Below are 24,985 nucleotides of genomic sequence, written 5' to 3' on the forward strand. Positions count from 1 at the left end.
TTGCACATATTTTCATCAGTAGCCTACTCTTCTTTTTGTCTTGTATGAAACGTTTCTCAGTAGTTCTGGAGCCCGTAGCACGAAAACGAGCAGAGCAGAGACGTTTTTTTTTTTTTTTTTTTAAGCCTCTTGACTTGTTTCTAGTAGCCTGAATCCATAATGACTGAAATTGTCATGGTAACAAGGGAAATTGCGAGAGGTGGAATTGGTTATTGCTTGACCGAGAGCAAGGCACAAGTTTAGAGGAGTGTGCATGCTATTTAGCCTTTGAATTAAACTACCTGCAAAGCTTCAGCTTATTTCAATAGCACTGTTCGCTAAGGTTAAGGTTACTGTTACTCGAACCCTCATTTATATTCAGACCAACAGTGCACTTGCAAATTTTACACACAAATAAAGTAATTATAATTAAATAACAATATTGATCAGAAAAAATATTGATAGTTCTTTCATTGATCCGCTAACAAAAAAAGTTTAAAGTGCATTGTTAGCAACACACAGTAGTGGCATGTCTGAATTTAGAAATTGTTTTGAAGAAATTGTTTAATTAATTCAAATTGTAAAAAATTATTTTTAAAAAAATAATTCAATGATTCACTTGAGTTACTTGTTTGTTTCCTGAATGAATCAGTGACAAATTTGATTAAGTGAATGATTCACTGAATCACTTAACTAGTCACAAAAAGACTAGTTAAACTCTAACACTTAAATCAATATATCATACAGAAAGACTTATTAAGTCTTTGAAAAGTAATGGAAATTTCTAAAGTAAGTGTGTACCTAATAGAACATTTAATTACATTAAATATTAAAACACTTTTCTGTTATGATTCAAACAGTAACTCCTGAGATTGTGAGTCTTTTTGAGTGACTCATTAAAATAAGCAACTCAAACTCTTTTTTGCACAGTTAGAGCTACTGTGTGGGCATGATATGATTTCTCAAATTGTGCGTCTAGAGGAAAGTGTGCTATTGTATTTCAAAGCAATTTAAGAGACCACTTTGTGATACCTTGGCACCTACAACAACTTTGCATTGTAGAAAAGAGTTTTGCACTGAAAAGCACCACTGTAAAAGTCTAACTGTTATTTAAATCAGTGAGCTGGGTGTGTTTTTAATCCATTTATCTTCTTACAAAACCTCAAACTCGTGCACTATTCCATAATTCTGTTGCTTTGCATATTTATAAGGTTAGCTGTAGGACCAGCGTTTTATAAAATATTGACCTGTGTAATATAGTAATGTAACCAAAATCAATGCAGGTGACTTGCATAGCACTATTACTGTTCTTTAAGTTGCACAGACAGACTTAGTCAGAAAACTTTTGATTAAATCAGACTGTCAATATAATTACTTTTCTTGACTTCACCACCACTATATATGTATATGGATATAGACATCACTTCCTGTGCATGCTGCCTCAGCAGTGCATTCCATGCAGGCTCTATGCAGCATGAAATGGGGCTAATCCTTCCTGAAGCAGGTGTTCCTTTAGTGTTTGTGACTTGGACACGTTCCCAGGAATTTGGTGGTGAATGCGCAAGCGGACCAATTAGCTAACGTTATCTGGAGGACCGCATTCACAGTGTAACTTACGTTTCTTCTTCTTTGCATGACCATACTTTGACATAATCTTTAAATTCTTTCTCCATCTGTGTGTTTCTCTTTTTAACTCTCCACTTGTGTAGTGTAATTCACCTGGTCAGCTCCCGAGCATAGAAGGAACAGGCGTTTGTGTTGTTTTCTCGAACCGAGACCCGAGAGCGGATTCGGCAAACTTGGCTCACACCATAGGACTTGTAGCTAGGAACTGGGGGCAGCCAAAAACCATCATTCAGTCAAAAATGAACCAAATCGTACACCACCACCAGGCAGAAACGTCCTCATTTGTGCCCCTCCCCTCCTCTGCAGAGTCGACTGAAGACCCGTCCAGTGCTGGCATGGTGGCCGGAGCCATTCTGGGAAGCTTCTTGGCGCTCGTTTTGGTCAGTGCGTTGGTCGCCGTGTTAGTAATGCGAAGTCGCCGCCATCAGCACGGATATTCAGGCGACGGCGAGCAGGGAGCATATGGCAACAAAACCCGTCTTTTTGGAGGCAAGAAGGCTAGCAAGAACGGTGCAGGAGCCAACAACAATGGGCCGATCTACACGTACCGCGAAAGCGAGCCGGGCGCCCTGACGGAGAAATGCAACGAGTTCCCGCGCATGACTGGAAGCACGCCAACCGCCCATGACATCCTGCTGAGCGGCGAGTTGAACGAGGCTGAGCGCAGGAAGTTTGATGCTCTCAATGACAGCCTGGATGATGAAGAAGAGGACGAAAGGTACGACCGTTTCAGCGGGCTGTCGCCTAGCTACCAAATCCACCGGCACAAAGACGAGTGCACACTTTATCTGGACGACGACATGGAGTCCCAGCGAGACGGGTCCATCATCTCCCGGACTGCCATTTACGTCTAGAGGAAACAGATAATACACCTGACTGATATTTACTTGACATTTTAAAACAAAAAGACAGAAACTTGCCATCTGAGGAGCAGAACAGTTAATGTCACATCTGTAGACGAAAACACTCATTATCAAACCGAAAACACAAATTAATGCTACTCCCCTCATGATGTGTACTTTTAACTCATAACACTGACTGAAAATAAGAGTGATTTTGTTGTTGTGTAACTTGGTGTTAATGCCCATTCTAGCCAGAATCCATCTTTCGTGGTTGATTCACTCCCATGAGCACAAAATCAAGTTGGCTCTTTGAAGTGGAAAGAAAGCCCAGTGATTAAGCATGCAGGATTGTCAATGCTACGTCGCACGAGTGGCGCAGCAAGCTGTGACCTGGAAGCCAAGGCTGCTCTCTCCAGGTTGCATACAGCAGGCTTCTTTTATCAAAGCCTGGGAATGTCGTCTTCGAGAACAGCTGGATGTTTTGTTAGCGAAACAACAGAAAACGGCAATGCAGTGCTTGCTCCAGCATCTGGGTCATTCATCTGTGCCACCGATCATCTCCAGCTGTGAACGATTTTAACTTTCCCCTACTATTTTTTAGCTCTCGTTTATTAATTGGATGTCTTGTTACGCTAAAGGAATTTTCTGAATGACTCGAGGGGTTCTAGGCAGAGGCGTAATAGTGTTTTTGTTTTTTTTCCTCCGTTCTCTCCTGTCAACCTCTGCGGAACGGTTTGTTCCGGGCCATGTTTAATTCAGAAGAGTGTTGTGCATTTTTGGCTGATGCATGTTTTTCCAACCCTTGATTAATCCGGTTATATCAAAACCATATGACGCAACATCTAAAAACTGCAGACAGGAGCTCGACTAGCTACAGCGCACGAATCCTTCCAGGAGGAAATAGGCTTGGAGTCTATACTGCATCTTCACTAAAACAGATAAAGCAGATTAATGCACATCGTAGATTGGCAGCAAAGGCTGGGCCTTGAGAGAAACGCAACTGATGTGCCTTTGAGTGTGGGATTATGTTGACGGCGGAGCGCTCGATGGACCTCAGCGGGGAGCGGTAAGCCAGGCGGCATATGTTGCCCGGTTCAGTGGAGTCCACCGTGTTGAAAAGCTGCCAGCTGTGAAAAAAGGTCAAGGGGCGAAGCGCTCTCACCGTATGTTCGGAAGTGATATTAGGCCACTCGCTTTACAGAGTCTCTCTAGAGTCGGTCAGAGGTTTAATTTGAAGCTTCTCACATAAGCCAACTTTTTATTTTTTTGGACTACAAAAAAAGACATTTCAGATAACTATGAGTGTGTAACAATGTGCATCCAGATGTGGATTCATTAGTCTCTGGGTTGTCGGCGAGCACGTGCTTTGCATAATATGCCGATTGTACGGACGCTTCGGCAGTGCTTTGAATTACTTGAGCTGTGACTCATTCATCCTTGGTTTCACAACATCGAGCCTTCGGTGGAGGGAGGTTAGAGCGATAATGACACAGGAGCAACACGTTCACCGATGCGACGCTACTCAGACAGAACTCCATATCCAGCAAAGCAGATATAGCATGAGTAATTTGGAGATTATACTATCTGGACCCAGTGACTGTAAAGGCGGTTGTTACTCTAGCCTACAGTGTTCACCCACGCTGCAGACTTGCAAGGCTGTTAATTTTTATCCCCCCTCCCTAAAGCTCTTCAAGTTGCATCACTGCACAGAAAAATAAGGGATGGCAAAGCTACTTTTCTGAGAGCTGCTCAGGCCTTGAAATATTCAAGCTGATAACAATGACAAAAATGAAGAAGTGGAGAGAAAAAATGGGAAGTTTATTGCGCTAGTGAATATTGTGTTGTTAGCAGTAGCAAATGTATTAACTTCACCTGTTTAGTATGAATTTGGAGTCAATGTCAGGAAGATTCATGCATTCAGAGATCCCTGCGATGTATTGTGAGTTACTGTGCTGAATGTTTGGCTTTAAAATGCTGTTCGAGACTTGAGAATACTGAAAGAGCAATGTTGCCAAATCAAGTTTTCACAACTTTTAGTATTAGTGTTTTAATAGAAATTCTCTGAATGTTATTATAGAATATTAGTGTTGAGGGTTACATAGCGATGCCATGTTCTCATTCACACAATCCCAAGGCTGCATAAAGATTAATTACTGAAATAATTGGGCAAAACCCACAAGGAATATGTCTGGGTCACATTTTACTGCAGAATCAAAGGAAGTAATTAAGGAATTTTATTTTGCATAAAGAATCTTATGTTTTATTGTGAATTATGGTGATTTAAATGTTAAGAAGCAATTACAGTACAATAAAGCATCTGTTTAATAAAGCCACAATGCAAAACAGGCCCCATTTACTTTATGTAACGTACTTTAGATTTTTAGTTTTGGAGTGAAATATGACCTGGACTTCGCCTGGCAATATTTGGAGGTGAAAGATACCATCTATCCACATGTTCTCAATATTATAAAACAAATACTCATGTTTTGATAAGTTGATGTAAGTGCCTTCTGGGATGTGTTTTAGGGTTGGAAGCTCGCCGCTATTCATGCGATGTTGAAATATTGTAAATTATTGCCAGACTTAAAGACTGCAATCAATCAACAATTTTAAGAAAAGAAGAAAAACAAGACCGCCTGAGCAACGGCAAATTGTCCCCACGTGATGCTGCTTAATTGCTGCGCATTATGGTGCAAGTTATTATTAACTCATCAGCTGTGGAGCTGATTATTCATTCACTCTGAATGTTATGTTGTGTTGTGTTGTCAGGTTGTGACACTGTGTATGAAAAACCCTCGGACAGATTGCCTTTGCCTGACGTCTTTTGTGTAAAAACTGCATCAGGTACATATCACATCACGTAACTGCTGTATTACAAATAATCTTTGTCAAAACTTGTGAGAACAGACTATACTCTCTCTTTGTTTAGTTTGTTATATACTATGGATGGAAACCTTTGCTATCTTGTGAGGTGTTGATGGTGTGTATCTTGGCGTGATGTGTCCTGTGTGTGAGATATATATATATATACTGTATATGTATGTATTTATCATCAAGAAATCCAGTGAGATAAAAGTGATATTTATCGGTTCTGTAGATAACAGATGCAGTGGTCAGTTCTGGCCAAGGTTAAATATGAAGCAGATGTAGTATACAGTAATAGCCCAGAGTAGACATGAGAATAACCTCAGCTGCCTTGAGCTGGTGATTTAGACAGACGGGAATCCTGCGCATTCAGCAGATGTAGCTTCCCAGACGCACACTAGTTAGTATCTGGCACGCGGCCTGCGATGAAAGTACAGTACACATTGGCGTTCGCACAAACTCTTTGCACTGACAACTTTTGCTCTCTCATCCCTAAACAACATGATGCACACTCTCAGCCCTTGACATGATGAGTTGTCAACACTAGATAAACACACACACACACACACAAACTCACATACTCGACTGTAGCGGGTGAATCTCGTGCTCATATCCTGGTCATATGATGCCTGTGACACAAAGAAGAGAAATAAGAAAGTACTTTTTGTTTTATGGACAATTGTAGCTTATTTTACATTGTCATGGAAAATATAGAAATATAAGGACATTTTCAAAATGTTATTTTCAGGCCTTGAAAGTATGAAAAATAGCATTTTTGAATTGGTCAAAATATTTTTTCATTTGACACTAATTTTATTTATAATAATAATAATAAGTTGCATTTTAAATGTATATACAAAATATAAAATAAAAAAATATATTTTTTAAATGAACAAGTAAAATAGAAATTATTTAATAGTGCAAACCCTTTACATTTTCAGTTAATTTCGAAAAAATATATATTTTAGGTTTTGAATATTTTAATTACGACACAGAATTCATTTTAATAATAAAGTAAAATATCTCTTCAAAATTAAAAAATTACAAATGCTTCAACTGTGTTTTTATTTGATTTATTTTTATTTTATATTTTTAATATCCCAATTATGGCAAAGAAAATGTGCATAATATTTTTTTCTTGACTGTAATGATGTTACATTTTAATTAATCAAAACATTTACATTTTAAAATATTTATTCAAAATACAAAATAAAAATAGATCACCTCCAAATTAACTCAAGTCAAATGTAAATGCTTTATTGGTATAAAGTTTACATTTTAATTGAGTTTGTTTTGAAATGTATTTTTATTTAAATTTTATGAATATATATATAAAAAAAAGAATTATGGATTTTATTTGGCTTATAGCATTATTATTATTATTATTACTATTGTTATTATATTTTCTCCCTTTGATGTTGGGCTGAAATATGAAGCAGGCCATGCTCTTGGTGAGATTCGCCCTCAGATCTCCCCGCACACACTGTGGCCATCCATGATTTATTCTTCGCAGTTAAAAACCTACGTGAGAAACTATTACACCAGTATTATCCCGTTTAGTGAAAGACATTAACAAGATTCATGCAAGTTTCCTTCGTTCCTCCCCAGTCATGTGGTTTAATAACCCTGAAAGACTCGTCCAGATGAGATGGGGACCGCTGGGGCTCTAATCTTCTCTGAAAACGGTTCCACAGCGGGCAGAACTCTGCCAGGTTACAAACCAATGTTTCTGGCATGCAATTACACAGCCTGTCTGCAACCACTACTCTTAATTTTTGACAACAGAAATGGGTTATAGCATCTCGAGTTTGCATCTGTCTCCGGTCACGAAGCAGCTCGGAGCCATTAGACGAAATTACGACTCCACGCGTGTTTTCATGGCCTGTTCCCTCTCATCGGCTACTTGTGAATACTATAAATAAATGATAGAACTAGCAAAAGCATTACTAATTGATTTGCAGCCCTGCATTACCTCCACGCTGTCTGGTTGTTTTGCTGCTTTTCTGTTTTCATTGTGTAAGATATTTAGTCTGTTTTGGAGGAAGAGGATGCTTTAGCACCACAAAGATGTGATTAGCGCTAACAAAAACGTTTGTGTGGTGTGTTTATTTGGAGCGGAAACAAAAGCCTGTACATTCCAAGTCCCATTATTGTCCTGTCGCATTATTTTTGTATACTGGTTGTAATTAAAAAACCTGTGGATTTCTGAGTGCTTTGTCTGGCGTATCCCTTGACTTGGTATTTCTCTGCATCTTGTGTTCTGTGAATGTTTCTCTCTGCAAGTGTGTTTTTCTGCCTTCCAGCTCTTGTGATGCAGCAGAACCATGATGCACGACTTACATAGCTAGTCTCCGACAGAAATTACATTCTGACCCCTGACTGACAAGCGAAATGCAGTCCTGGAAGGATGCTGATGTGTTTTTTTTTGTGTGGCAGGGATAGCATGACGGGCGGCTAAACTCCTCGAGCACACATCGTAAAAGTGGGTCACATGTTGAGAAGCAGGATCAATGGTCACAGTTACACAGTTAACTGAAGCATATATATATGTATACAGTATATATATATATATATATACTGTATATGATAATAAATATATTAGTTTAATTTATGAAATTAAAGTTATAGGAATATATAATGCATATTTCTTAAAAAAAAAAAAAAAAAAAAAAAAACTTACTGACTCCAAACTTTTCTACGGTAGCATGTACATAACAAGAAGATATACCTCCACACAATCTGTCAGTCTCGCTGTGCCTGAGGGTTTCCAGAGGTAGCCTCCATCAGGATGTACACACAGGAATCTCACCCCTTTCCCATTATCCTCCACTTGCAAATGGCTTTTGACAAAGCTGCCGCCCGTTGTGGCCTCGTTCTCATTGAGACTCAGCGAGCCTCTCCTCAGCCTTGAGGGCCCACTTCAGGCATCTGTTGCCTAGACAACACTCTCACTGTTCTGTCACCACCTCACCTCCGGTCTCTCTCGTTCCTTCCCTGCACAAGGACATGAGTCCCCACACACACGCCTCGGCCTTTGTGCCAAACACATCACAATATTTTCCTAAGAACACTGACTACATTCTTAAAAATAAGAGTTCCAAAAGGGGCGGGGCTATAACAACTGCAGACACTGAGAGAGACAAGTACCCCTCCTCAGTATTTACAAGCCACGGCGCTCTCATGTCACATCGTTCTCAAGCAGTAAAAAAAAAACAGAGCAAAGAGAAAACTGACAACCAATCATCTCTTCCTCATTACTAGTAATGGCTTGAAATAAACATGAATGATCATCAGAAGGTATCTTGTTTCAACCGCGTCTATATGCAACACTTTTCAAGTTCAAGTCCATCGACATTAGTCTACTATCTGGATTATTTGTCAGACACAATGTGAGATTCTGTGTTATGATAGGTCAGACTGCCTGTCAGTCAAACTCCAATCTTCTTATAATATTTGAAATTCTTCACATATCAGCTGCACTCCTTTACAGAGCGCCCTGTTAGTTGTTAGGATGACAAAAAGGTTTAATATTGGCATCTTTGGTCTTTCTCAGCATGGGTGCTTGTCAGCATCAAATTGACTTGGATGGCCAATTAAATCAAAGTAGGCGGGGCTTACTGTTCACAGAATAAGAGTGTGTATCATCAGCTAACAGTGAATATGAGAATGAGGGAAGTAGTGAAACAGTATTTTTAAAGCTATGATAGAAATGTTAAACGACCAACTGTAATATCCAGTGATGGAAACCACTCAACATTTTATATCAAAATAAGGCCATTTAGAATCAAAAGAATGGTATTATATATTAATGCATAAATGGGACGATATATAAAAGTTTTGCGCTTATTTGATATAGTCAACGTATATCACTGTTCGACAGACTGAATGGTCATATTGCACTATATTACTTGAAAATAGTTCAGAATTATTTCTAATAATAGAATTTCTTTAACCATTGTATGTTTTTTATATTTTTAGCGATACAATTATAATTTTTTAATAATAAAAGTTTTTGATTCCCTAAAAAAACATTTTAGTGAAGAACTCATGTTTTTTCTTAGTGTGAAGAACAGAATCTAGATAACTATTTTCCTCTTTAAAGAAGCTATCACTGAATGGAAAGTTTCCACACATTTTTTTTAACTCGGTGTGAAGAACATTTTAACAATCTACAGAATCTTTTTCCACTATAAAGAACATTTAGTGTATTGGAAAGATCTCATGGGTGTTAAAGGTCCATAAAAACATTTCTTTCTAACAGTGTAGGTTGTAGGAGACGTTGAAATTGCTTTGTATTATGGGTTTATTAGGACACAGTGGTAGGTACATCAATGGTTGACATCGATTGGAGAAAAAAAAAAGATAGTGATCTTCCAAAAGAATATCTCGTGCTGAGATGGTTTTCGTGATTTAATAACATTCACACAACTGGAATTGTAATTTCTCAAGGAATGCCACATTCGGCCATCTGCCAGGTGGATTTTATCCATGCCGTACAGATGCATAACACAGGGTGGATTCAGATAAATTGGCTTCTTGCCATTCATTTGATTTGACATTCATATATACAGCAGGGTCCAGGAGTCTGAGACCAATCAGCGCTCGACAGTAAGAATGGCCTGCAGCCAGTGTGAGAGCGTTTGGAGCCAGGTGACAGGACTGTCACTCATCCCTTCAGGCCACGGCTGCAGTGCCACTGAAAATCTCACATTCATTGATCTTCCACATCCGATTTTATGCCTTGCAAACGTAAAGGCTTTTGTGATGTATTCTGTGCTGTTGTGGCAAATTTTGCTTATTTGTCGCCGAGATTTTTATCTAGCCATCTTTCATAGATGCGGTGTAGTAGAAATTGCAAAAATGACTTGGGAGAGTTTTGAAAGAATGCATTTATCAGCACAGCTCTGTTTTAGAATACAGTTATCTCTCAGCACAATATCATTTTAGATTTGAGATTATTTAGATTACCAATTTCCTTTTTGCTTTTTGTATATATATATATATATATGTATATGTATGTATATGTATGTATGTATATATATATATATATATATAAATATCACTATTATTATGAATTTAATTATGAATTTAAATAGAAAAACTAAAGAAAATTTCACATTATATACAAATATAAATAATATTTTAGTAAATACTATATATATGCATAGCTACAAATATCAAAACTGAAAATGTACAATATTTTAAAAAAATTATAAAAAAAAAAAAACTATATTACCAGTGAAACAACAATTAACATTATTTGGGAATGTTATATTACTGAACTGCTTTAATGATAGTGTTACATTTACATATTTGATTAGTGATCTAGAAATCATGCAGACTTTTTAAAAGATAAAATGCTCTTTATTTCCAGGTATAAATGATGAATAAATACCCCAGTCTTTTTGACCCCACTCTCTTTCTCTCTATATATATATTCAGAAAAGACTCCATATTTTATTTAACACGAAAGAAGAGGCTTTGAAGAAAGTACAGTTCATTTGATGTCCCTTCCTGCTTAAAGTTTAGTTCACATCTAATGAAAATTTCTGAAATAACATCTTGTTCTTTGTTCAGCTCAATTAAATGTACCTTTGACACTGACTGTAGTCTGTAGGTATCAACATATACATGCAAGACTGACATACCAGACCTGATGAGTTGTTTAACAAGGCTGCTTGGGATGTTTTGCCAGTTTAGCTTTTTCACTACGAACAAGAAAGAAAGAAAGAAAGAAAGAAAAAAACATGGTTGCTATTAAAATAAGTCCTATTTCTCGATGAATCTAGGTCTGCCTTCTTTCTCGCCGCGCTCCTCTTTCAACACATTTTTCCTGCTGCTTCTCTCAGCGAGAATGTTATTTTTTTAAAGGCACTCTGAGGACTGATAGGCCATTTGCTCAGAGCTTTTTGTTAGTCTGACATCGCTTCATACCGCGGATGACTGGTCAATAGGTCTACGGTTTGCATCAAGCACACACACACTCAAAACAACAACTTTTTTCTAAAGAACAAGGAGAATGCAAATGTAGGAAGACGAAGTTAGATCTTTTTCCATCTGGTGCTGTTTTTTTCTCCCTCTCAGACATTCTTTGTGTCCTTTTTATTGTAATTTGCATCAAGATCTTTTTACCTTTAATAGGAAGAAGGTTGTTTCACAAACTTCCCTTTGAGCCTCGAGAGGAACGAAAGCTCTTTTTAACCAACACCTATTACCTCAGCCATCTGTTCTCTGGGCGTGAAATAATTCACAATTTCTCCGATATTATCTTTTTCATTTTGCCTTGTCGTATTCATTTGAATGATTTTATTTCTCTTCTTGAAGTTTTATTGGTTTCACAGTCTCGGTGAGCTCACACTTTTGCGCTCGGGCTCATTATGGTTCAGACCCCCACTGGATGTGAGATTTTATTAGTCCTCTTGCCTCCAACCCCCTCGTGGGGTCTTCAGAAATTAAGACATTACCAACCAAACGCGTCATGCTGAACTAATGAGCCACTGAAACATGCCGGTGGGGGACTTACTTTAAACTATCTGCACTCTGTATTAAAGAGAAAATGGGCTAAATATTTGTTAGTGAAGTGGGTTTGAATTGCACAGCACCTGTTAGGCCTTCTTCTGAACTTTTAGCCCAGTTTTTATTGCTTTTCAGCTCTAAATCTGCTCCTGTAATGGCATGACCGATCAAACTGGCTGCTGCCATCTGGATCTAGATGGACTTTCGGTAAAATGGAGTGTTTTCATCCATTGACATCAATAATCAATGTGACGTAAAAGCAGTGTGTTCAACACACACAGCTCGACATGTGATTGAATCCTGATCTCGCCTCTTCTCTGCTTCATTTACTGGACTTTCTTGACCCCCTTAAGTAATTAAAGAAGCAAAAATGAAAGTAGGTTTGCATTTTCTGACAGATGTTCAAGCTCAACGGTAGTTAAAAAACAATGGGCAAAACATTCTTTATTGCATTTATTTGGGTTCTTTCACAGCTACACAACTGTTCAAATATTTGGTGGTCTTGAAAACTACAGTAAAGAGTAATATTGTGAAATATTTTTACCTATTAAATGTTTTTAGGTGAATATATACTAAAATGTAATTTGTACCTGTGAACAAAGCCGAATTTTCAGCATCATTACTCCAGTCTTCAGTGTCACATGATCACATGCGACTTGCAAGAGACCCTGTTAAATTATTTCTAGGTTATAGTATTGTATAATTATTGTCCCACTGATAAAAACAGTGCAAAGTTCTGTCTCCTTGGGTAACAGTGAAGTGGAAATAAATATAGTTAAATTTATGAAATAAAATTAAATAGGATTTTTTGGGAAGGTAAGTCTGGCCAGTTATACAGCAACACGAGTCAGATGAGTCTGAAGATCTGAGCTGAATTTGGTGAAACATTAAAGTTCTAGTCTGTGTCAATTACTCTCATAATAACTAATAATAATAATGTTACCCGTATTTTTCGGTATAAGTTGCATCAGTCCAAAAATACGTCATGACGAGGAAAAAAACATATATAAGTCGCACTGGACTATAAGTCACATTTATTCAGAACCAAGAGAAAACATTACCGTCTACAGCCGTGGGAGGGCGCTCTGGGGTAGGCTACAGGAGCACTGAGCAGCATAGAGCTGGTTTTACTATTTTTATTTAGAAATGTAACTATATTAATTTTTACAATTATTTATTAATGTCACACACACATACCTAGTGCCTTATGACTTAAAATATGAGAGTGGTAAATGTTACAGGCATGGAACTGTTCAGTCTATTATTGATTTTTATTTCCACTTCACTTTTTTCCAAAGAGAGAGAACTATTTGCACTGTATTTATCAGTGGGACAATATTCATACAATACTACAACCTAGAAATAATTTGCAGGTCTCAGCAGCACGAATTATGTGCCCAGCCACATCTGATTCAAATATTATGCTAATTAACAGTGAGTGTAGTTTCAGACATTACAGTGCTTCACTCGCACTGACTCTTATTCTGTCTGAAAGAATGAAAAGACCGAGCTGAAGGCGGAGCGATTCGACCAATCAGATGAAAGCAGCGTTTCAGTTCCGCCCACAAGTGCGAATGAAATATTGAAGCCATAAACCAAAATGATCAAAACGTACACGGACCAACTGTCTTGTCCATGTTCTCTCACTTGAATCCTCTTCTTGAGATTTGAGTCTCTGACCTTCTGCAAGCCCCGCCTTGTTCACGCAGTGATTGACATGGCGCGAGGGGGTGGACACGTGATTGCCTCGGAATGCATTTTCAATGTGCGCATTGAATTTTGCTACATTCATTGCGGGACATTGAATGAAAATGCAATCGTAAGTGTCTTGACTGTGAGTGTTAATGCAATTAAGAAAAATAGCATTTAAATGATAATTTTGCCACAGTTTTTGCTTGAACATGTTATACATATCTAATCATTTCTGTAATACATTTTCATTTTAATTTTGCAACTTATAAAGCATTAAAATTAGTATTCATTTTACATATTAAAACTGGTGTAATTTTCATTTTCATTTTGCACCAAACGTTGCACAAATGTATTGGAAAATGTAAATGTAAATACAGAAATGCATTGTCATTTTACATATTGCATTGTCATTTTGCATATTACACCCCAAATTGAATATTGCTACCCATATGCTTCCATTATAAATTTAATTAATGAACACATTCCACAGCATTAACAAGCAGCTGCAGTCCCTGAAGTCATGAAATTAAACCCTCTTGGCTTTAAATCAGTGAATGCATAGATTGTTTTTAAAGAAAGAGTTTCCTTTAGGGGATGCTGGTCTCTTTGAACGTTGAATGCGGCTTGTTTTAGTCTTTATGACCCTGGCTTTTGGTTTCAAAGAAGGACCTGCTGAATGATGGTGTTTTCTGAGTGTCCTGACAGTCTTTTGAAGCAGGTTATGGACAGCCAGGTTAGGATTTAGCGTCAGAAGAAAGCAACTGAATCCGGTTGGCTGAGTGTCTCTGGCCACCAGTGCTGGAGCTGAAAACCCTCGGCCTCCGGTTGAAGCTGTGCTATTGATGACTTCTAATAGCTCGTATGTGTCGGCTAATGGAGGGATGGGATTGGCTGTTACTTGAATCTGTGTGTTTTTCATGCTCACATATAGTGTCCACTGACCTCTTGCTGCTGGACATTAGTGGGTGCACTAGAGGTTTTTAGTAGTATGTTTACATCAGAAGAGAAGCGTCTTTTTATGAAGAACTTTGTTCAGTAGGCGTTCCTGAATTGTTGTTTGCTGTAGAAATGGTTCTTGATGTTCATGTTGCTTGTATTTTCCAGAATAGTGTGCTGGTTTATGGGATCTCTTTAAGAAAAAAAAAAAACGATGCCACTCTCAAGTATGATTGTCCTTTTTATTTTATTTCAGCAAGTTGCCAAGTTAACGTTTCTCATTTTCAGTTTATTTTGAGGTACAGTACTGCCTAAAATTTGAATAAAAAATATTCCAAACTACATAGACATACTGTAGGGGAAAAAAAGTATGTTTTATTTATTTATTAAATAAATAACTTAAACTTTACAATTAAAATGAAAAGAGAAGAAATAAAAATCGAAATAATTAACAATGTTAATAACTATAATAATATCTCAGTGATACTAAAATAACCTTGGTGCAAGGGACCCTTGTCTTTAAATGTAAAAAGAAACCATATATTTGCATTTCTATACTGTAAAAAAATAATAATAATTTGTGAAATATTTGGAATTTATTCATTTTATTAATTTTTTTAATTATATTTTTTACATTTTAATAAATTAATAACATTTCAATTCATTTATTTAAATTAAATAGTATTATTTCATAATTTGTTAGTATTTATTCCTTATTTATTTTTCCATTTTTAACACTGCTTTAAAGCACCAGAATACTGAATAGAGATTTTATAGAGTATAGTTTTATAGAGATTCATTATTTAACTAAAAATTATAGCATGATGAAAATTAACTAGTGTTAAACACCTATATTCTTATTATAAACAGAATTACTTATTCTCTGGGACAGTTTGTACACTTTTGTAGAAAAAGAGCCTTTTTAAAACTGTTAAGGACGGTTCATAAACATCTGAATGACACTTTTTTTTTTTTTCCAGTTTATTCGTGCAATTAAAATGTTAATCTAAAGAAGGTAAACTCTTTAAAATGTGTTGTGATCTCTGCATCCTTTTTCATGTTGTTCTGTCTTGCTGTTTTTGACCACATCGTCCCCGTCCTGCTGCTGTGTTGTAAATGTACATTAATGGTGTTTGTTTTTGTGGACGGGCTATTTTTATCCTCTCTCTGATTCTGGAGAGCTCCAGATGCGGTGGATATTTTTAATCCTGTCATAACCGTATGTAAGCGTGTCAGTGTGAGTGTGTGTCCCCTGTGTGTGTGTGTGTGTGGGTGTAGCTCTCATCTCTCCATCACTCTCAGCAGCTCCACACAGATGGACAGATAAACAGCTCTGGAGGATTCGACAAACTCAATGTTAAACTCCACTCCGCTCTCTTATTTCTCCATTTCAACCCTTGGTTCTCTTTCTCCTCCGCGAGGGTCTCCCTGGTTCCCTCCCTGGTTCCCACACACTGGCTCTCTCTGTGGGACTCCCTCTGCTTTCATGCAGACAGAAGCGTGGCGCTGGATCATCATGTCTGTCTGTTCTTCTGTGATGCGCTACAGCAGCTCACATTGCCTAAAATAGCACTGCTTTACCTGAGTTTGTTTCTTCACAGGTTGACTCGCAAAGAGAGACAAAGTGTGAAGGAAGGTGAGAGGTGGAAGTGATGCTAGGATGTGAGGTAGATGCTGTAGGTATCTGTCTGCTTTCAAAGAGATACAAAGAGATACAAGCTCCTTAGATATTACAGCCAGTCAAGCTATTTTTAATTTTAGAGGATTTAGATCACCTCTGCTGTTATTAAAGCCCACCTACTGGGCCTAAGTTCATCTTTGAAAACACTAATACTTTAATAACACTTTTAAATCTTTCGCAAACATCAATATGAATATTCGTTTTCAAAGTGTACATTGCAAAGTTGATGAACAAAATAACACATTTATTTGTTTGTTTGTTTAAAATAGTCTAAAATTGTTTATAATGTGCACACGCACGCGCACACACACACACACACACATACACACACACACATATATATATAAATACTTGTATATAAAATCACCTTTTTAATCATTATTTACTTCTCCGTTTTGTGTGCACTCGCAGCAGATCTATTTAATTTCACCGAGGTAACATCACTACACCTTGTTTTTCATTTGGTAGGAAATGCCCACTGGTGAAGTGGATGCTGCGTGTGAGCTTGTTTTGTGAGAATAGTTTTTGGTTTATGAAGTATTGAACCGCAGCGTGTGGTTCACATGAGTCTGGGTTCAGCACCTGAGGCTGCAGCGACCTGAGAGAAGACTGCTGTCTGCCTGATGACATGTCTACCACACTGATACTGTTAGTGTGTGTGTGTGTGTGTTTATCTGCAGACATCCATTAGTGCATGACAGTAGAGACAGACAGGAGAGAGAGAGAGAGACTCTGAAATGTCCCAGCCTCCTCTTCCCTCCGTCTCTTTCCCTCCTTCTTTTTGTCAGGCTTTTCCTCTGTCTGTCACTGTCTGAGAGCACAATACCTGAGCTGGACACTTTTTCCCAGAACATATTGAAGACTCTATCAGAATCTGTCCCAGTGTGTCCCAGTTTCTTCAGTGTCAGAAACAGTCTGAGCTGAATCTGGTGAGCAGCTGCGGAGCGTTTCAGCACAAAACCCTCGTCTTATTCAGGAAGAACCACGGCCGTCATCATGGGCTTGTGATGCTTTTCAACCTGACTCTGAATGTGAAATACTGTGCCGCTGTATTTAAATCAACTCATTGTCATTCTTTTCAACTCAATCACACTTTCCTTTTATGTAAATTAGGCTTTTTAATAGAATGTGCTTTATTCACAGAATTATTTGCCTATTAACGTTGTGCTATTAGCGGCTCTGGAAAGCTGGCAGTAAACTGAATTTCATTTTAGATCTTTGTTCATATTTTTCTATTGATTATGGCAGGAATTATTCATCAAATGATGATGAAAAGATGAAGCGTTCTAGCCAGGCATTGACATGTATCCAGATTTGGGTTAGGTGAAGCTCTTTTTGGCTTTTTAACTCTGTATTGTTTTCTAAAGCTTCAACACATTAACATCAGGCAATTTCAGGAGGAAAATGTGTACCTTTTTACTAAGATGGAGTTAAAATGGACACTGATAGTTATATGTGTTTACTGTGTGTCAGTTCCTATTTATTTATGTTAGTTTGTTTGTTTGTTTATCATTTGTTGGCTTTGAAGAAATACGTTTTTACAATACTAAACACATACACACACACACACACACACACACACAGACACACACACACACACAGACACACACACACACACACACACATATATTTATACACATACATATACACACAGTATATACACACACACACATATGAACATGTGTATGCATATGTATATAATTTGTTAGCCCTTAAAATATTTGTTGATTTGTTCATTAAACAATTTCTATATTAACTTATATTATATAATTTATAATCACTTTTCCTCAATTGTCGGCCCTGAAAAAGTATATAGGTATTTATTATACAAATTGAATATTTATATTTTTGAATTATATTATCGATTCATTACTCTTTTCATCATTTGACGGCCTTGAAAGAGAGGTTTTTTTATTATACAAGTATTATATAAATATAATTTATTTATAATATTGTTCTATAAATTGTTGGCCCTGAAAAAGTATTTATTTTAACAAATTTCTTTTGTATATATTTATATTCATAATGTATTTAATATTATTTGAATCATTTATTGGGCTCTCAGAAAGTTTTTTTTTTTTTTTCTAAAATTTTTGATTTCAAGAAAAGCGATTTGTCTGATTGTTTTAAAGCGGTGACTCAGGATTGCAGTCTGGGAGTGATGCAAGTCCTAGTAATGTGTGCCAGATCATGGGAGTTTGCCATCTTCCACTACCAGTGACTCAGATCCGGCCTTCAAGATGGGAACTTCTGGCACTCAAGTTGCATTCAGCACTAATTTGGTTTCGTTGACTTGATTTTCATAACTTCTTTAGCGAGTTGGCCATTAAAACATGCAAAACAAACGACCCTAGCAGCATGCACCACTCAATCTTAATGAAACTCCTCACATGTCTGTATCAATCCAGCCTCAGACACCTGCAGCGTGTGTCCACATGTTCAGGCCGAGTGTGGGTGCATTCGGGGCGCTGTTTTGATTTTGGTCTTGATAATTATTTCTGCTAATTACGAGCTAATTACCATGTTGACATGCACGTACCTCGACGGCGAAGTCTAGCTGGACCTGTAAGTGCCTCTGACGGTTTGTGTCACTCAGAGGAAGTTGAAAAGCTGTGGTTTGAGCGGCTGTACGTGTTACACGATAGGACACTGTGATGTTCAGAAAAGCCCCAAATTTGTCTCTGATCACAATGACACAGCTGCACACTCAGATCTACTGCCATTAATTGCTGCTGTCAGCGACTAAAGTGGGTTTGTTTGGTGAATCGAACACTTTTAAAAGTGTGATTTAACATACCCTCTAGTTTGACTGGGAAAGTAAGGTTAGTCTCGCTACTAAGAATAACTTTGTGAGCGGAAACGATTGGGATGCAGTGTGTTTGTGCATACCTACAGGCGCTGTGTGGATCATTCAATGTTTAATCCATTACTTCCCCTCCTGCACAATTCCAGACACACGCGCTGCATCTTTAATGCAGACAGAGTTTTGAAATGATGCACCTTCATTTTTTCGCACTCCCTTCTTTCCTTATCTCATCACTTTAACAATGGGAAGCAGAAATTGGATGGAGTGGATGAATAAATGTGAGATTTTATGAGCTCACGCAAACAATGGCGAGTGAATCTTGTAATTTGATTAGATCAAGCAGCGTTCATAATTAATATTTTTCTTTTATCGACTTCCGTCTACGTTAAATATTAATAACTTAGCAAATAACAAAAGCAACAGGCTTCGGTCTACACGAGCTGCAGAAAAACAAGCTATTGACGCTTGAGCTGATAGTTTGGAGTTGGAGGCTTTGGCATTATTTGCAACTTTAACATCTTGCTATTAATAACTTTTCTCTTCGTCCCAGTTGCTGGCAGGAAGCACAATTTCAATTCTCATTCTTTCAGTTGTTTTATTAATCCTTCTCTTCTCCTCCGCAGGCTTTCCTCCATTTGTCATCAGTGCTTAAATGCTGCTGATGGCTTAGTTGTATTATCCTGTGCTCATTTCCTCCCATTTCGCCTTTCAAGACTGTTTCATATTGATGTTTGCATTTACTTTCATATTTGCTATTTTAAAAGGGGCGATTTTACTGTTTGTTAATTGTGTATATTGAGATCAGTGAAAGTCATAATATGCATTTGATGATCTGAAAGAGCCTGAGTTCACAGGCAGTTTGCATGTTATTTCAGCATGTATCCACTACAATCCAATAAGCAGTCACTCTCTGCGCTAGGATTGTGTGCCATGTGTGTTTAAATCAGTGCGGTTTGTTTTTTTACAACCCGAATTCCGGAAAAGTTGGGACGTTTTTTAAATTTTAATAAAATGAAAACTAAAGGAATTTCAAATCACATGAGCCAATATTTTATTCACAATAGAACATAGATAACATAGCAAATGTTTAAACTGAGAAATTTTACACTTTTATCCACTTAATTAGCTCATTTAAAATGTAATGCCTGCTACAGGTCTCAAAAAAGTTGGCACGGGGGCAACAAATGGCTAAAAAAGCAAGCAGTTTTGAAAAGATTCAGCTGGGAGAACATCTAGTGATTAATTAAGTTAATTGATATCAGGTCTGTAACATGATTAGCTATAAAAGCTTTGTCTTAGAGAAGCAGAGTCTCTCAGAAGTAAAGATGGGCAGAGGCTCTCCAATCTGTGAAAGACTGCGTACAAAAATTGTGGAAAACTTTAAAAACAATGTTCCTCAACGTCAAATTGCAAAGGCTTTGCAAATCTCATCATCTACAGTGCATAACATCATCAAAAGATTCAGAGAAACTGGAGAAATCTCTGTGCGTAAGGGACAAGGCCGGAGACCTTTATTGGATGCCCGTGGTCTTCGGGCTCTCAGACGACACTGCATCACTCATCGGCATGATTGTGTCAATGACATTACTAAATGGGCCCAGGAATACTTTCAGAAACCACTGTCGGTAAACACAATCCGCCGTGCCATCAGAAGATGCCAACTAAAGCTCTATCATGCAAAAAGGAAGCCATATGTGAACATGGTCCAGAAGCGCCGTCGTGTCCTGTGGGCCAAGGCTCATTTAAAATGGACTATTTCAAAGTGGAATAGTGTTTTATGGTCAGACGAGTCCAAATTTGACATTCTTGTTGGAAATCACGGACGCCGTGTCCTCCGGGCTAAAGAGGAGGGAGACCTTCCAGCATGTTATCAGCGTTTAGTTCAAAAGCCAGCATCTCTGATGGTATGGGGGTGCATAAGTGCATACGGTATGGGCAGCTTGCATGTTTTGGAAGGCTCTGTGAATGCTGAAAGGTATATAAAGGTTTTAGAGCAACATATGCTTCCCTCCAAACAACGTCTATTTCAGGGAAGGCCTTGTTTATTTCAGCAGGACAATGCAAAACCACATACTGCAGCTATAACAACAGCATGGCTTCGTCGTAGAAGAGTCCGGGTGCTAACCTGGCCTGCCTGCAGTCCAGATCTTTCACCTATAGAGAACATTTGGCGCATCATTAAACGAAAAATACGTCAAAGACGACCACGAACTCTTCAGCAGCTGGAAATCTATAGAAGGCAAGAATGGGACCAAATTCCAACAGCAAAACTCCAGCAACTCATAGCCTCAATGCCCAGACGTCTTCAAACTGTTTTGAAAAGAAAAGGAGATGCTACACCATGGTAAACATGCCCCGTCCCAACTATTTTGAGACCTGTAGCAGAAATCAAAATTGAAATGAGCTCATTTTGTGCATAAAATTGTAAACTTTCTCAGTTTAAACATTTGCTATGTTATCTATGTTCTATTGTGAATAAAATATTGGCTCATGTGATTTGAAAGTCTTTTAGTTTTCATGTTATTAAAATTTAAAAAACGTCCCAACTTTTCCGGAATTCGGGTTGTATGTTCACAAGAGTCATGATGCAATTAACATAGCACTGTAACTGTTGCACATTTTGGACCGGCCTACGAGATCGGGAATCGCACCATGCAGTGTTGTCCAACAGTAAATTAGCACATTTGTGGCATAATTCCTTTAGTGAATCGAATGCTACAACAAAGCTAATAATGCCTGCAAACAAATGACACTATCAGCAGGAGCAATTCATTATTAATTATGAAAAAAATCTCAATCTTAGGTAAATTATTAATTAATTTATTATTATTATTTAATGTTTTAAAAAATGGCATACAAGATCGGGAATTGGATCATTCAAAAGTTCTCCAAAACTCTCTTTGCATGATTGTTGCATCTAATTTTTTTCCTTTAATTCCTTTAGTGCATCAAACTCATGCAAACCAATTATAGGCTACCATTCAGCAGGAGCAAATGATTTTTATTTAAGACTTCTAAGGTAAAAGGTTTTATTAATAAAAAAAATATAATAAAGTTGAATTTGTTTATTATATTCATTATATTTACAACTTTGAATTTACTATTTAATTTGGTTTGATAAAAAAACATTCTGGAATGTTATTTTTTTATTTTTTGCATTTTTCATAACTTTTAGTGAATCAAATTCTAAAGTAGTGCATGCAAACTACATATAAAATTAAGCAGGAGCAATTCATTCCTAATTATTCTGATTTAATATTGGTTTTATTATTGATTTTATTATTATTAATTTTCTTTTTCTTTATTAATTATTTTAAATATATATTTAATTATAATTAAAAAAAAAAAATTTATTCTACATTTAATTTGGTTTGAGTCAAAGTTGATGTTATTTGAACTTTTGCCAGCATGCTACAATGCTTTTAACTTGCTACTTTGCTCCACAGAGCTCAGTGCATTTGGAATCATTTTATATGCATTACATTATCTGCTTATTCATTCTGTTTTTTCAGAGTGTGCTCCTGTTTTATGCATTTACTTGGGCTGTGGCCTCTCACTCTTTCTCACTCTCTTCATCTGTTTGTCCATATATTCATTCCTGAAGGGCACTTATACCCGTTCATCTTTCATCAGTCTGTCTGTCCGTCTGTCTCCCTTAAGTCTTATACAATCATCATAATCTTGCACAATCAGAATGGGCCACTTTCATTTCTCCCCACTTCCCCCCCCCCCTCTCTCTCTCTCCATCAGTCTGTCTTATGTGAAGTCACACTTGTTCAGTTTGGGTTCAGATCACGGTGACACAAAACATCCAGTTGTCAAATGGCTGGATGTAACGAATCAGTCGCTGAACAGCGTGTAAGCACAGTGCATTTCATGTTCCCGCTTTTGTTTATTTCTTTCTTTCAGCTTTTATTCATGTCCTTCTCTGGTTCCCGGTGTTGTCACATGCACAAACAAACTCAGTATGGAATAAATCAGCGCGCTAGAGGACTCCACGGCTCATGCTGCGCATCTGACGATAAAGATGCCCATGTCTGCATCCCCTCGGGTTTACCTAATGAAAGAATGGCGTGAAAGGCCATCGATACGCTTTAAAAGAGACCTGCAAAGTATCCAGACACACACAAAGCCAGAGTTTAATTCGGTAATCAAAAGCAGCCTTTCCAAACCGCTAGCCATTTTCTCCTCCAGCTTCACCAGAAGATAACACCCAATTACATGAAAGTAAAAGGTCATGTGCTGCGTTAATCTCAGCATAATGCCTGCAAATGTGATCGCACTAAAATACAGGCATGTGACTGGTCTAAACGGGCCTGATAAAACACAGTCCTCACACTGTATGACTGAAAACTGTAAAGCAGACTGAGTCTTGAGAGCGTGCAGTTATGTGCATCTAATTATAACTGATGGAGTGGTGCTCCGTGAAGTGAATAAAGTCAGTCACAAGATGTTTTCAGTTGATTGAAGAGTTCGTCAGAGACTGGAATCAGGGAAAGGAGCTGAATTTCCCATCAGTCAGTGCTGAGGAATGTCAATGGCGCAATCTGGTTTGAAACTTAATCCTTGATTTGACGTTCAATGTCTGCTGGTGTTTCTGTGAACTGGCTTCTGATGACTGGCTGTGGTCGAATGGGTCGGTCGGGAATATTTGTTTTGTTGCGTGTTTGAGTGAGTCAGTGTTATTTATAATGTCACGGGATGAGGACGAGGTTTTGCCGTTAAGGCTTTTCTTAATAATTCAGGGGTTTTATGAAGACACACTGCATGATTGTGTTAAGAAAAAAGTTTATTTAGAGCATCAGTATTTCATAGTGTAGGCCAAACATAACATTAAATACTGACTTATTTACCAGAATGTCTTCTCTATTATGAGTTTTCATTCTCCTCTCAAAGGAATAGAACAATCAAAATTCTTTCTGTGGAATGCAAAAGGAATATTGCAGAATATTTTTTTCTTTTTTTTTTCTGTAGAATAAAAGCATACAATAACCAGGAGGTACCTCAGCTGTGTCACTGTAGTGTCAATTATATACTTTATATAGAGCTTTATTTGAATATTTTTTTTTGTTATAGTAATTTAAAATCTTATTTCACATTTGTTTGTTTTCATGTAATAACAATTTTAAAATAACAAATAAAAAAATGCATTGAATTAGACGTAATCCTGATGTAAAAAGAATGAAATGGTTTTCTTGTAAAACATACTCCAATAATCTTTTTTAATTTTCAGATTATATTAAATCGCTTTGTATTTTTATTTAATTTTGTACAAATATTTTTGCAATGTGCTTTTTTCTTTTTTTTATGATTATTTAAAAAAATTCATTTCAATATAGCGTTATTTCAGTTCTGAGCATTTTAGTACTTCCATTTATTTCAGTAAGTTGCCAAGGCATCATTTCTCATATTTGTTTACTTTTTAGAATTCAAATATTCATCTGATATTTGTATCCTATTTTATATAAAAAAAAATTATTACTGAAAATGATTTGAGTTGTTTCAATTATTTAGCTTTTTTTTCCATTTTTAAGTAAAAAAATTTCATATAATATTTATATTGTATTTTACTTAAACTTTTTTAATTACTGAAAATGTAATTTCTTCAAATGATTTTAAATGGTTTTAGTAAACAACACTGGCTGTCAATCTCTAAAAAACACTATATAAAATACCGTATAATAAGTCCGTACATCTTTTGTACTAAAGTCTTCTGATTGAAGTCGGACAATAGCTTTGTGTGAGATGTAGACCAATATTGAAGATCATTATTGCTATTGTTTATTGGTTACTTGTTATTCACTCTTGCTACTCTCAAATCTCATTCTCCGTTCCACATGCGCACCGTGTTTTGGATGCTAATGAAATTTGAGTCAATAAACAGGAATCCTCACAGAAACCGACTGAATAGCTTCAGAAGTCTTAGAAGAGCGTGCACAAACTGGACTAAATAGTGCTTTATTTAACAGTCAATGTTCACTATATGCTTCGGTTACATGAAAAAGAACAGCGTGAACATTTATCCTAACATCTCCTTTTGTG

General features: G+C 37.1%; 1 protein-coding gene across 2 annotated transcripts in view; it reads left to right on the forward strand.

The window, feature by feature from the left end:
• The window catches only part of LOC132145027 (nectin-2-like), a 135,074-nt gene that overhangs the window by 75,007 nt on the left and 35,082 nt on the right, over window positions 1–24,985 (forward strand). The window contains exon 7 of one of the 2 annotated variants that reach the window (XM_059555717.1): window positions 1,912–6,075. The exons of the other annotated variant lie outside the window; for it this stretch is intronic. Within the exon in view, the coding sequence (XP_059411700.1) occupies window positions 1,912–2,459 (548 nt within the window). The 3' untranslated portion in view covers window positions 2,460–6,075. Of the gene's footprint in view, window positions 1–1,911; window positions 6,076–24,985 lie in introns of those variants that run through there. 2 annotated transcript variants of the gene reach the window in all.

The sequence above is a fragment of the Carassius carassius genome, chromosome 8 (genome assembly GCF_963082965.1).
Source record: "Carassius carassius chromosome 8, fCarCar2.1, whole genome shotgun sequence".
Classification (NCBI taxonomy): Eukaryota; Metazoa; Chordata; class Actinopteri; order Cypriniformes; family Cyprinidae; genus Carassius; species Carassius carassius.